Source organism: Pelodiscus sinensis, chromosome 6 (genome assembly GCF_049634645.1).
Source record: "Pelodiscus sinensis isolate JC-2024 chromosome 6, ASM4963464v1, whole genome shotgun sequence".
NCBI classification, from domain to species: domain Eukaryota; kingdom Metazoa; phylum Chordata; order Testudines; family Trionychidae; genus Pelodiscus; species Pelodiscus sinensis.
Genome location: NC_134716.1, coordinates 27,514,438 through 27,529,357, shown reverse-complemented (window position 1 = coordinate 27,529,357; position 14,920 = coordinate 27,514,438). Strand labels below are relative to the sequence as shown.

Here is a 14,920-nt window from a genome sequence, read left to right as displayed (position 1 = left end):
AGCCATCACCATTTTTGTTCTGAAATTTCCTGTCATCTTAGTTTCTGTTTTGTCCTCCTCCAGAGTTCATTTGTATTTTTTTTTCTGTCCATCTGATATTGAGGATTTGTCTAAGGCAGCTGATTATGAAAACTTGTAGTTCAGATAGTAAAGCCTTAGCAAGTTTCAAAGCTTCAGTGTCATATAGTAAGACTGATTTTTACAATGGTGTTACATATTCAAACTTTATTTTGGAGAATAATATTTTTGTTTCTCCAAATCAGCTTTAGAGTCATGACAACATGTCTGGCTTTTGCTATTTTGCCTTTAATATGATTGTCTCGCCCACTTGTTGTACTTACAGTGTAGCCAAGATACGTGAAAATTGAAACTCTTCAGTACCAGAACCAGAAAGTGTTATTGGTGTTTCTTATTTTTTGTTGATTATCATGGTTTTACTTTAATTAGTATTGATTTTCAAGCCTAATAATTATGCATGGGCAGGGGGATATGAGAGAACCTTCTGTGTGAAAGTTTATTGTATCCTTCTTGATTTTTCTGTAATTTTTCTCATTACCCAATCCACTATCATTAAAAAGATCATGGGTGACTTAAGACGTCCTCGTCTGACATCAGTAGTATTCTCAATTGCAACTGAATGGCCCTCCAGTTTTTGCACTGCCTGAGGTTTCTTTCCTTTGGCAGCTTCAGTTGATTGGTATTTTTATACTTATTTTTTCGAAGTCAGTCCTTGCTTCTCCTTAGTCAGTTTTTTTTCTGAATTCCATCTAATTTGTTTGAGGCTTGCTGGTACTGAGACATCCAGAGTAAACAGCCATTCTAACAAAGCACAGCACATTCTTATATGCGTTTCCCCCCCTCTCTAGATTGTAAGCCTGCCAGGGAAGGAATAATCTTCTGTGTTTGTACAGCACTCAACACAATAAACAAAATCAATCCAGCCTCTCCCAAAACTCAGAGCCAACAGTATATCTTTCAAGAAGAAGTTTGGGTTGGTTGGCTTATTTTTTGTTGCCGGAACCAAAAACAACAGGGAAAGAAAGTCTATTCTTGAGTATCCTTTATAGAACCCAAATTCAGAAATGTTATGAGAGCCTTTTTTTGTATAATTTTAACAAGATTTTGAGACAGAGTACATTGACGTTCATTTGTATATGCATTGATTAATACCCTACCTTTTGGGTAATTAATTTAATCAAATGTCCAAACTTTCAGAAGTTTGTTCAGCATTAATTTTCCTATTAGACCTTTGTCCTTTCTATTAGCTATCCTTTCATGTTGAGAATACATTACTTTTTGCCATTTGGAAAACAGCACGTCTTTGTTTGTAATTAACCTTTGTTGTTTGTCCATCACTTTAACTTACATTGTATTGTTTGAAAGCAAAATAATTAAACAATGAGCTCTGAATTTTTAAATTAGTTTTTCAATTTTAAACAGAATAGAGCAAATCTGTACAGATATTCAACAAACCACACATATGGCAAGATGCTATTATCTCTGCTCATGGAGAAAATAAAACAATAATTAGCCACGGTTATCTTAATAAAGTTGCTGACTAAGGTCCCAAAATGCATTATAAGAATTATTTGTAATACCTAGGTCAAGGTTGAAAGAAAAAGAAGATTTTTTTTATGATTGGAGGACAGGGCGTGATTATTACTATTATCTAATGTAGTATTGTAATCTCTAACTTAGAGAGATTACTTGACAATAGCTTATTCACTCCTGTGTGTGGATGCTTATACATGCGTGCACATACACGCATACCCACATTACTGCATAATTTTAATATATACCTCTAGGCAGAGGTGAGGAACCTCTGGATCCAGGTCCCTGTTTAAATTGATTTGGTCCACAGCAAATCTTCTCACTTGGAATAAAGTGAGTGAGGTTTTGGTGAGGGGTTTGGTGGTGTGTGTGATGTGTGTGGTGTTTTTTTCCTTTTCTTCCGTGTGGCTCTCTAATGGACTAAAGAAAGGTTCCCCACCCCTGCCTAAAATGGAGGCATACAGTCTCCATCCACTGCAAATTATTTATCACTTTAATCAATGTAGTCTCTTCATAAACCTTTCTGACCTGGGGTCATTGTCTTTCTGAATTGTCATGGTTATTTCTTTCTAAATTACACTGTTAATATCAACTATTGGCAAATTTGGCTTGCATGTTATGCTAAATAGAGATGGAGAGGGTTGGTAGGGAAATACTATATAGTGTTTCAAATGTAATTTAATTTTATTGCATACTGAACTTTTAAATGTTGTACTGCATCTTTTTCTTTATTAGCCAAATTTTCAAAGATAAACTCTAATACTGGGCCTGTCAAAAACGTATGGATGCTCATTTAGGTGTGCAAGCAGATATTTCATCATTTAGATTGGGTAACTGCATACTTAAAGAGGGACACATGCAGACACCTGTTCTCTTTGTAGCAAAGTACATTTTGTGCGCTGACTTAGTCGTTTCATATTTTTTCATAGAAGCAATGTATTTTACATATGCATATTTGAAAAGATCATTGCATAGGGAGTTCCCATCATTGCTGTGAAAGTTTAGATGTCTGAACAATTGACTTAGTAATCTTTTACATTATTCATGTGAGTATAAAAAGCAGAAAAGCCTCACCCGACTCATTTTTGTGGTTAAGATTCCTTTAGGAATTTAGATTAGAAAAAAGACCATTGCAACAATCATCCGGCAATATTTTTGATGGACATACTGATTTAATGGAAAATAATAGCTATTCCTCTTCAGACCTCAGAAATAAGTATGGTCTAAATAAAGATAACCAGCCTTTTTGGATTTCTTTAAAACAGTGGTCTCAGCCAGGGATTCATGTATCTCTGGAATAGGCAAGATGTCTTCCAGGGGGAACACAATTAATCTAGATCAGTGTTTCTCAACCTGTGTGTTGTGACTTTAGGGGAAGGGGGGAATTGTGGGATGTGTTTAGAGGAGTTGCAAGTGCAGGGCTGGCATTAGGGGTGGCAAGCAGGACAATTAACCAGGGCCCCATACCACAGGGAGCCCCACAAAGTTAAAGTTACATGCCTCAGCCTGGGTAGTTGGGTTTGGTCGTCAGCCCTATTACCTGGAACTCTGCCTTCAGATAAGGCTCATAAGTGAAAAACAGACTTAAGTATCACACTGAAATGTAAGTATGATATTTATATTCCAGTCAGTTTATTTTATAAATATATCGTATGGAAAGGTAAGCAAAGTTTCTTCAGCTCTACCAGTTTAATTCTTTTAGGTCTTATTTTGAAAACAAGTAGTTTTTAAGTGAGGTGAAAATTGGGATATGCCAGACAAATCAGACTCCCAAACGGGATAAAATAATCTGGAATGATTGAGAACCACATACGGTATTTAAAAATGTTAAATGGGGAGAAAAACACACTAACTAGTCTGTCCATGCAGTTCTCCAAAGTTTCAGACAATAGAATCCTCCTAGCTCAGGAGAACTAGTTATTGTGAGTTTGATCTTCATATTATGTCTAACTGAAGATCCCATTGAATCAATGAATGTTAAATGGGCTTGAAATGTAGAATCAGTCCCTAAAAATGTAAAATTTGGATGGGCAATTAAGTATACATCTATGGAAGTGAAAAATATACTAATGTTTATGTTGTATAAACCTTCTGTGGAGGTGCAAGAAGAAAAGAAAGGGGATAAGGAACCTCGTACTTTGGTCTCCTTCATAAGCCATAGTTGCAATCTTGGCATTTGGGGTACATGATTTGTACTAGCCTTCCTCATGATAAATTATGTATACCGCTATGGCCTCCCTCCCACGATGCCTGGTAATTTGGCCCTGTAGTGGGTGGGAGGAGTATGTTGTATAGTCTGCAAGCATGGTTTCTGCCCTGCTTTTCCTCAGGAGGCTTGTAGTGGTTTATAGGTTCTTTTCCTGGTAGACTGTGTTTCTTTGGACCTGAGGGAATGTTGATTCTTGAATTTATCGTAAAGTTGGAAGAAAGTGGGACCGAGAGGATCCACTCCAGATTTGTGTGTGTGTGTGTGTGTGTGTGTGTGTGTGTGTGTGTGTGTGTAAACAAATGCAGTCATGAGAGAAATACAGAAATTTCATCTACCATCATATGTATGTGGTTGACTTTTATGTATATAAATATACAAACTTACAATGCTGTGTATAAGCTAAGATTCCATTGTACTATAACATATCTAGTTCAAAACCATAAAAGCAAAGAAATGAAAAGCCTCTAAATATAGAAATACTCCTTCACTTAGAGACATACGTACACTTCACTACTAGAACAACCACCAGACACCTTGGATGACATAATATACCTTTATTGCCCATATAAAGATGCCAGTAGAGCTAAGCAGAAGTTTTTCATTCAAGTTTTTTATGGTAAATGGTTTTTTTCTCGAAATGGAAATGTCTGTGGTAAATGTTGATTTTCACAAATTGGGGGAGTGGTAAATTGAAAAACTGAGTTTGATGTTGAAAACAATAGAAATTTAAAAATTGAATCCAGACGAGTAACAATTTTCAGTAAATCCAAAAGATGTTACCTGACTGACTGAAATGTTTCAGTTTTTGATTACTAAATACTTCTGGTTTTCAGTTAACAAAACTCATAACATTTTGTTTTTCAGTGTTTAGATGAAAATTTTTAAAAAAATTATAGAAAAACTTTGGGAGAATGATTTTTCGTTTGTCAAAAAATGTTGTAGGGGAAAAACATTTTCCTACGAGCTAGTCCTCCTCATCCAAATTCCCCTCCACCAGAAGCAGACCAGACTTCCTGCTGTTTTGAAAAATCACACTTGATCCTGCACTGGCTGATCATCTTCATGAAAAACAGGATTTGCAACATTAGCATCTGTTGCTGTCATCAAAACCAGGCACTCCTGAGCTGGCTGGACACTTTCATGAAGTATAGGATGCTCAGAACAGTAGCCGGTCATATGTTGAAGATACTGTTCTTGAAACAGTCTCAAAGAGCTCTTAGTCTTCGACAAACCAGCAGCTACTTAATTGTCTTAAGTTTTGTTCACCATAAGCTAAGTGCCACACTTAAGGAATCATTTAAGATGAAGAATGGTAGTATTTTTTAATTACTTTTTATTTGTTTTTGTAACTATCACATAACGCCAGAGAGCCCACCAAACTCGCTTTGTCTCTTAGGGTTTCAGCTAGGGCAGCCCAAAAAAATCCGGAGATTGATGGTGAGTTTTTTGAGTGAGGCATGCTGTTAGAACTTTAAAACTAATTAATTTTTTTCAAACTCCCCAGAAAATTCAGGTTTTACTCTTGACTGTGCTAAACTTTACAGCACATACACTTTATTTTTTCTCTATAATGAACAAGTTGAACTTCTGCTTTAAGTGAAAACAGAATATAAATTTAGCAACAGTTCCACCATAATGACGGTCCAGATCGTCTGTTCTGTCTCCCGTGATGCTCCTGCAGTACAAACCTAATGGAGAGTTGCAGTAACAGGAGAGCTGGAGCGTCCTGTTCAACAGCTTTCACATTAGGACTGTAGTTCTAGGGGTAAAATTGACAGGGTGAAATAAACCAAATAAGTCTTAGATCATTCATGATCCTCCATTATTAATATGACCTTGAACTTTTTAGAGCAAATGTTTTCCGGCTAGTTTTCAAGTTGTCCTGCAGTGACTTAAGGGGGTGTCGGTACCATCTTCAGAGTAGCCTGCTAGGAAACAGAGAATAAATCCCAAATATTGTGAGTTCTGTACTTAGATTTCACCAGCCAATCATCAAGTGTAAACACATCAGGCTCTGTAACAGCGTTGACAAGAAATTACAGTCATTCTTCCTGGATGCTCCGTCTGTCTTGGCACCCATGTAAGCCCATCTTACACTGAAGATCATAGGGATATTTAGAATAGTAATAGAAATGCAGCCGTGTTAGTCTGGTGTAACTGAAGCAAAATACAGGACTATGTAGCACTTTAAAGACTAACAAGATGGTTTATTAGATGATGAGTTGTCGTGGGCCAGACCTACTTCCTCAGATCAAGTAGTGGAAGAAAAAAATAGGGATATTTAGATTACTCTCAGTTGCAAAGAACCAGTCACTTAGCCCAGATCAATTGATTGTAGATCTCACAACAAAGACAATGCTTGTAGCCAATCCTACAAAGATATTTTTACCTAGGAAAATGAAAGAATTGAGTTATTTACAAGGTTAAAGTAGGTAAATATGTCTACATGCAAATGAGTTTCAATAAGCTTCTAAAAGTATAAGCAAGCTATATAGGTCTTTTAGGGTACGTCTAAACTACATGCCTCCATCAACGGAGGCATGTAGATTTGTGTATTCGAAAAAGGGAAATGAAGCCGCGATTTAAATAATCGCGGCTTCATTTAAATTTACATGGCTGCCGCACTGAGCCGACAAACAGCTGATCAGCTGTTTGTCGGCTCCGGGCGCTAGTCTGGACGCTCCCCTGTCGAAATGAAAGGCTTTTATCGACATCCCCTGTAAACCTCATCCCAGGTCGGCACGGCGCGTCCAGACTAGCGCGCGGAGCCGACAAACAGCTGATCAGCTGTTTGTCAGCTCAGCGCGGCAGCCATGTAAATTTAAATGAAGCCGCGATTATTTAAATCGTGGCTTCATTTCCCTTTGCCTGTCTGTCTAATCTACATGCCTCCATCGACGGAGGCATGTAGTCTAGACACACCCTTAGGGCTAACACAAACTAAGCACTGGCGATCTTTTGCTTCTGTTTAGTGTTCTTGCCCCTCAGAGTCCATGCAACATAAAGATACAGATCTTCCTTGTTAGAGCTTTTTATTCTTTCCCCAGATGACTCAGATTGATTCCAGCTATATGTTTCAGTTTCCAAGTGAGGCATGGGGTTCTTGGCATAAAATGGCATTTGTTTTGCCAGTGTTACACCAATGTCACAAATAAAGGGCAAGAACTTCTACCATAATGAATCCCATTTGTAAGTTAACAGAATCATGTATTTTGCATTTGTTTTAGTTTTCTCTGTTTCTACTGCTTTCTTAGTTCATCCTTGGCTTGGGTTATGTTGAAGAAAAAACACACTTGCTGAACCACAGTTTTAACAATAACCTGAAAGATACCATGGCTGTTGCTTTAATCTGATAAAGCCCCTTGCATAACAACTGTCCTTTCTGATCAAAAATGACATTCTTAACATCAATAAGTTCTTAGGCTTTTCTGACAGGAAATGTTTTCTGGGACAGGCAATCAATTACACAGTGTGCTTGTCAATATATTTTTCTGCAAAATAAATCAAAAATCCTACCAAAATAGCATATTGGAAAACCAAACTCCTACCCCTTGAGCCAGGATGCATTTGGGTTTTTGATGGTTTGAGGGGTTTTTATTTTTCCTCATATATTTGGTTTTCTGCCTGGAGTGGGGGGGATTGAGTTGTGGAGTTTATTTTGTGAATATTTTACCACTACACCAATGTGAATATTCTTAATAACAAAGCAATCTTGTTTCTTGTTTATGTAGCCCCATCTTCATACTTGTAAGATATTTTATACTTGTATTAGGTTTACTTCCTGTTGGATTTATATATCCGCCAGAAACTTCTGCTTCACTCACATAGATAATTCAATTAGGACTTCCTATTTCTGAAGATATTTCAATAAATGGGGGATGAAATTTTTTAAGAGACAAACACCTGGATTTTTATATAGTCAAGATTTGGCATAACAATGATATCTGATGCTTCAGGGGTTAGCTGAATTAGTCTGTTACAGAAAAAAACAACAAATGGTCTGGTAGCACTTTATAGACTAACAAAACATGTAGATGGTATCATGAGCTTTCGTGGGCATAGCCCACTTCTTCAGATGACCCGAGTTATGAGTTTGGGATATGAAAACTTGTAATAAATAGGAGAGAGGAAGGGAAGGGAGGAGAAAAAGAAAAAAGGAAGAGAGATATGATACAGAGCATAATTAAGTATCTGGAGAATGGGTACTTAAACCTAAGCAGATAAAAATCAAAGTCAATAGATAGATTGCTAAGAGAGGAAGGGATACCACTCAGAGAGCTGTTAGCATCTTCAGTGGTTATTAAATAGGTAGTGTCCTAGCCAGCCCATATCATGATTGAATCCATTAACATGTGAATTGAATTTGTGGATGAACTGGCATTCCAACCCTTCCCTGTGAATCTGGCTTGTGGAGCTGGCTTGTGACAAGACAGCCACCTGCAGGTGGCTAAACTGTGGTTAGGCAAGCACAAATGTTCACCAACAGGCTTATGTGTGATCCCTTTACATCAGTGGTCCCTAACCTTTTTGGGCTGCCAGGGGCGGGACTGCTCACAAGCCGGGCACCCGGGGACAGGGCCATACATGCGCCCAGGGGAAGGGCCACGCACATGCCCAGGGCGGACCCACCCATACTCTGTGCGCCCGGTGCCGGCACCACCCATGCGCCGCACTCCTGGGGTTGGCGCCGCACTCCTGGGGTTGGCGCCGCTCCTGAGCTGTGTGCCCAGGAGCGGGGCCGCCCATGCGCCACACACCCAGGAGCCGGCACCGCCCATGTGCCACGTGCCCACGGCTGGTGCCACTCCTGTGCCACGCACCTAGGGGTGGGGAAGCCCATATGCCCAGGACCAGCACAGCCCATGTGCTGCGCACCCGGGGGCGGGGCCACCCATGTGCTGCACGCCTAGGGCCGTCACAGCCTTTGCGCCACGCACCTAGGGGTGGGGCCACATAAATGCTCATGTGCTGCGCGCCCGGGGCCGGCGCCACCCATATGCTGCGTGCCCAGAGGCTGGCACAGTCCATGCGCAGTGTACCCGGGGGCGGGGCCGGCCCCGATAACTCGGCAGGCGCACAGAAATGGCCCGGCGGGCATCATGGCGCCTGCAGGCACCGCATTGGGGACCACTGCTTTACACATATCCAATTTGTGTCCATTGATTCTTTCCCGCAGAGACCATCTAGTTTGTCCAATATATATACTAGTGGGGCACTGTTGACATTTGATGGCATAGATCAAATTACTAGATGTGCAGTCAAATAACCCTTTGATTTTGTGGCTTATGTTGTTAGCTCCAGTGATGAATTTGTCAGTGTAGATATGTGGGCAGAGTTGGCATCTTTTTTGGTTGCAGGGCTGTGTTCCTGGAGGCTTATGATGTGGTTGTGTGGCATGGTTATCAGAAAGTATATGTTTCAGGTTAGGGGATTGTCTGAAAGCAAGAATAGGTTTTTCTCCTAAGGCCTCTGAGAGTGAGAGATCATTTTCCAAGATGGGTTATAGATTGTGTATAATGCGTTGGAGGGGTCTGAGTTGTGGACTATAGGTAACAACAAGAGGAGTTCTGTTATTTTCTCTTTTGGGTCTGTCTTGAAGTAGTTCATTTCTGGGTTTTTTTTTTTTTTTTTGGCTCTGTCAATTTGTTTTTTCACTTCCCCACGTGGCTATTTCAGTTTTAGGGATGCTCTGTAAAGATCCTGTAGGTGATTGTCTCTGTCTGTGGGGTTGGAACAAATCCGGTTGTATTGTAGGGCTTGGCTATATACAATCGACTGAAAAATGTGTCTGGGGTGGAAGCTGGAAGCATCAAGGTAAGTGTAGTGGTCGGTAGGTTTCTGATATAGGGTGGTGGAAATGTGTCCATTATTTAACTGTACTGCAGTGCCCAGGAAGTGGATTTCCCTTGCGGACTGGTCCAAGCTGAGGTTGATAGTAGGGTGGAAGTTGTTGAAAACCTTGTGGAATTCTTCAAGAGTGTCTTTTCTGTGGGTCCATATGATGAAGATGTCATTGATGTAGCGTAAGTAAAGTAGGATATTAGGGGGCGAGAGCTGAGGAAACATTGTTCAAGGTCAGCCATAAAGATGATATCTGATGTTAACCAGTAGAGGGACCTATGTGATGGTAACTTGTAGTACCAAATTAGTTCTTGGTTCATTTCTCAAGGCTGTGTTTAGGCTTAATGATATTGTTAAATATTATAGTAATGATGACTGTTTAAACAGCTATCAAATAGTATATAATTATAAAAGAAATATTATTTCCAGGTAATCTTGAAAATGCTGTAGAAATATGATTGGGTGTAACTTTATGAGAAGGCCTCAGTCTGATCCTTTGTTTTCATCGACACAGTTGTACTCAGAGAAATTGCCTGCAAACACATAACTAGGACATTAGCACTGAGAGACTTCAGATGCATAGAGCTCATTTATATTTGTTTGCCTTCAATTTTTAGACATAAAAAAATTTGAGAAATATTATTTCTGTAATGTGGTGCAAGAAATTGGTAATGTGTCAAATTGCAAAGCAAAAGAAATATTTCAAAATTTGGCCCATGTTTGTTTTTAAAAAGTCTGTGGGAATTACTTTAAAATAAAATGTAAAAATTTAATAAAAACTGGGCACTGATCATAACTAATTTCTGATAAGCATGCTGACAACTTTATAGTCATATTAGTTTGGAGACTTTCACAGGTACTTTCTTTCAAGATTATTGCATTTATTGAAGAACTTTACTGCTTCAAAGGTTACAGATAGTTGAAAAAGTTGCAGGAATTTGGGTACTTAACTTAGCATAAGCTGTACCATATTTCAAGATGCTTAAGTAAATATTTCTGATTCAAAACATTTCACTAACACAGATATGCTATATGAATCATGCAGTGCTTTTTAGCATCTCCTGTTGTCAGAAAAGTTCAGAGGCCCTGCAGTTGCCAGAGAGACAGTACATTTTACCACACTAACATAGCAACCAATATGAAATGATTTACAGCCAGTGTACTGCCATAGGATGTCGTCTTATGATGAGAAAGTCTCAAATTTACTTCTCCAGATGGTGGAGCTCACTGTGCAAGTGGGAGGCACACTGGGATGCATTAGTTGGGAAGTGGTGTGCACAATTTTCTGCATCATGTACAACTGAAACCATTTGCTGTGTTATGGGTTTGGTTTTTTTTTTAAATAGGAGTATAACGCCCTTAGTTGAGGTAGAATCTTTACATAATTTGACCTTTGAATACACCCCAGCTACGCTTCTAAAGGTCATAGCTATTTTTGCAGAAATTAGAGCGTAACCATGAAAATAAACGATTATGACTGACCTACTTCATAACACCATCTGCAGTTTTAAAGTGTGTGTTCTGCATGATACTTTCTGAGTTACTGAAGCATCCTGTTGTATGACTGTTGACCACTCTTAAAAAATGAGGTATCTGTTGATGTCATTCATCCCAGTGAGCAAAATATTAAGTACAAAATTATGAAAATCCAAACATAAACCCAACGGTTAAGAAGTGCCTTTCAGTAAAATTCTACTGGAAAAGCTTTGCTGACCATGTCTGATGGCTGCCAGTGCTGAAGATAAGAAGGCTTTCACATAGTGGTAAATAAAATTTCTGAATGGTCCCAAAATTGTTATGCTTAAATTATTCTCCTTTTGTGAACTTGTGTGGCTATAATTCTTTGGCTAATAAAATGAAAATTTGTATGTCACATAATATTTGATTATTGTAGTAAGGAAATATTTTGCATTTCAAGATTTCTTGGTAAGCTGAGAGCCATGATTAGCACTGTTTTATCAAGTGACGATGTAGTTCTGATAAACTAGGTGGTGAGTATATTTTATTACAGTTTGTTAAATTCTTGTTTTCAAGAGAACCAAAGCATGTGAGAAGGCCGTCACAGTTGGGCAGACTGTCATCACGAAACATAGGAACACACGATATTATAGTTGCAGAGTGATAGGAGTGACAACTCAAGTCTTCTATGAAGTCATGTTTGATGATGGTTCCTTCAGTCGGGACACATTCCCTGAAGATATTGTAGTAAGTATTTTCTAAGATATTTGTTCTTTTTGTTCTTTTTTAATAAATAAGAGTATATTCCATAGCTAAAAGAACTAAATCCTTGGGAATATCTCTTTTCACCTTTAAAGGAGATAACTGACTTAATATTCAATTCATGTTTGTTATTTATACTGCACTGAAATATTATTTTCTAATGGGCCTCCCAACCTTGGTTGTTCTAATTAGTATCCACCATTTGACCAAATTATTCAAAACTAATCTTCCAAAGTCTTTTAATTAAATAAGAAATGTGTGTTTAATAAACAATATAAGAATGGGAATTCCACATATTCTGATCTGTCTCTGAGAGATAACACAATGACATTCCTTGCTGAATTGAAAAATCCTATTGTCCAGTTTGTAATGGGAAGAATGGCTCTCAGGAATCTGTTCTGACAATTTATTTACATCTTTTGATGTTTAGCTTGCAAGATTACATTATTAATGATAAAAATGAACAGGGAAAAAGACTATGTAGTTTAATCCTAAAAACAATGCAGATTTTCATTTCACCGTTACACATAAACCTCCATTTTTTCAGGAATGTTACTGAACATATGCTGTACTTATTTGGGGAACAGATACATTTTCTTTAGACATTGTGGATTAGATTCTCCACTGTCTTGCACTTTGTGTCATCATTTACAAAAATGCAGAGTTGGGTGCAAACTATTAGCATTCTGATTTGGCACCATTTTATAACCATTTCACAGTTTTCAGCCCTGATCCTTGGCTTTAGGCAAGCTGCTTTTGTCCTCTCGGATTCTGAGACTTCTGTGTGCTGTGCTGATTTGTTGGTATAACTGTTGTAACTTGCATCTGTTGCCAACGACCTGCTCGGAGTTGTTAGAGCAGCTGCAGATTGCCAGGGTGCACATTCCTTTTGCCTTTGCTTTGTTCTGTGTTGGCTGCAGGGAGGTCGCCTAGTGCAAGGCTCAGTAGCGTAAGAGTTAGACTGTTGTGGTTCAAGAAGCTAGACTCCACAGAATACTCAGCCTTCTTGTCCTGTAGAAAAAAAGGTTTGAGAGCTTTAATGTTTTCCTCAGACCCACTTGCCTCTGACAATATTTGACAGATATCTCTACTTCCAGTGAAAATAATAATGTTTTTCTTGGCAACTGCTTAGTTATTGAAAAGTCGAATGTGTTTTGGAAATCATACATTTAAAGGGATACATTTTCAAAGCAGTGAGTGGGGACTTAGCTTTTTACCTCCCACTGGTGTTAATGGAAGTCGTGTAGCTAAATCCCCATTACATCGCTTGAAAATTTACCCCTTAATTTGAAATATCCTCAAAGGCTCCAGGAATGATCAAGAGCCTTTTGATTAAGGATCATCAAGATACTAAGCAAATGTGGCTGTATTGTTATCACAAACACCTCTTTTGTGTGCACCTGCATCAATACTATGCTATTGGAGAGACGAGAAACTGCTTACCTCCCTACTGGGATAGCTTCTTCTGAAACTAAGAAAGAATGTAATCAGGTTTGGATGTGCCTCAGTGCTTCTAAGATACTGGATGAACAACATATAATTGTTTGATGGAAATACCAAACGAATTTCACTTTCCTCAGAGAAATCTTGTTGTGTTTTCATTAGATAATGTACCTTTAGCAGTAATTGAGAGGAAAGAATATTTTTTTCTTCTGCCTGGCCTAAAACTTGCTAATCCACCCAATGTGCATATCAGATGTTAATGCCTCTGGGAGGACTTATTCATCAAATGTGGTGTGAAAGCAATCTTAGTGCCTATTGAAGAACTTATTTTTCTAATCTCTCTTGACTTTTCAACTAGCTCACAGAGCCCTGGTCTACACTAGGCTGTTATTTGAAATAACCCCCTTTAGGTTGAATTTCTACACTTGGGTGTTATTTTGAAATAACGGGCCACTGATTTTGAAATGTGTAGTCCTGTTTTCCTCGGGAAATAATGCTGATTTTGAAATAGTTAATTTGAAATCCCATTAGTGTGGACATTCCGGTGCTGCTATTTCGAAGTAGCTACTCCCCAGAGTAATTCAAACTAATTACTCCGCAGTTCATCCTGGGACTCTAAGTTGAGGTAGCATGTCCACATTAATGGAACCTGCCTTGGACTAATTTTGAGGTTTCCTCCTTAGTCGAATTTAGTTATTTTGAAATAATTTCCTAGTGTGGATATGCCCAAAGATGTCCTTTCTGCTTTAGTATTATGTGTTGAGTCCAGAGTACAATTTCAGCTCAACTCACAATTGTGTTTATGCAAGACAGGCCACCACTTCAATGTCTGGACACTGTATTTTATTTGTAAGGAGGAAAATGGGGAACCTCATCTCTAAAACTCTCTCTTCTCTAGCGTTAGGTATTCAGCATTTGCCACTGCAGGGCATACATTGTTCCTAAACCTTTATATATTTTTCTTTACTTTGTATTAACATTTGCTAAATGTGTTAGAACATGCTTTTTACTTCAGGCTGCGAATTTAGGACCTCTTTATGGTTTCAGCCTAGTAAGACTGTCACAAACAAATGACTCTTCAGTAAGACTGTTTAATTAAATTGCAAATTAGTAAGCCTTAGTGCATTGGCTAACCTATGGGCTCGGTGTTACCCTCTCCTGTGCTGGTGGGCAAAAGATGTAGGTCCAACTTTTTATCTCATGCACTCAGCAGATGAGGCCTCCCCATGGCTAAGTGAAGAATGATAGAAAACAGCTGGCGAATTGTACTGTCTACACCGTATCCCAAAGAAGATGAGATCTGCAGGGTAAATGGGCTGTTTAGGCCCCTCTACCACAAAAATGCAGCCAGTACATATGCTGTATTCTCCAGCAGTGCTGCCAACAGTTGGAAGTACAACTTGCTGCTGCTTAGAGGAGTATCACATTATGCTCTCCTACTTGCCACCAGAGTTCTCTTTAAGCTGGGTGCTTGCGTGACCACTCAGGAGAGATTCAGATGCCACCCAGCTGATTAGCAGAGCACCCACATCTAGGTTTTTTGTTTCTATTGAATTCACATATGCCTCCATGCACATAAAATATGTATTCTGCACATGGATGGAAAAAATCCATACATGGACGGAAAAGATTAGAGAACATTGTTTGTTACCCGTT

The 14,920-nt window shown here is 38.8% G+C and overlaps 1 protein-coding gene across 4 annotated transcripts in view; it reads left to right on the top strand.

Moving 5' to 3' along the window:
• Positions 1 to 14,920, top strand: part of KDM4C (lysine demethylase 4C) — a 392,253-nt gene that overhangs the window by 342,325 nt on the left and 35,008 nt on the right. For all 4 annotated transcript variants that reach the window (XM_075931603.1, XM_075931602.1, XM_075931604.1 and 1 more), the window contains one exon: positions 11,636 to 11,806. In XM_075931603.1, the coding sequence (XP_075787718.1) occupies positions 11,636 to 11,806 (171 nt within the window). The remainder of the gene's footprint in view (positions 1 to 11,635; positions 11,807 to 14,920) is intronic.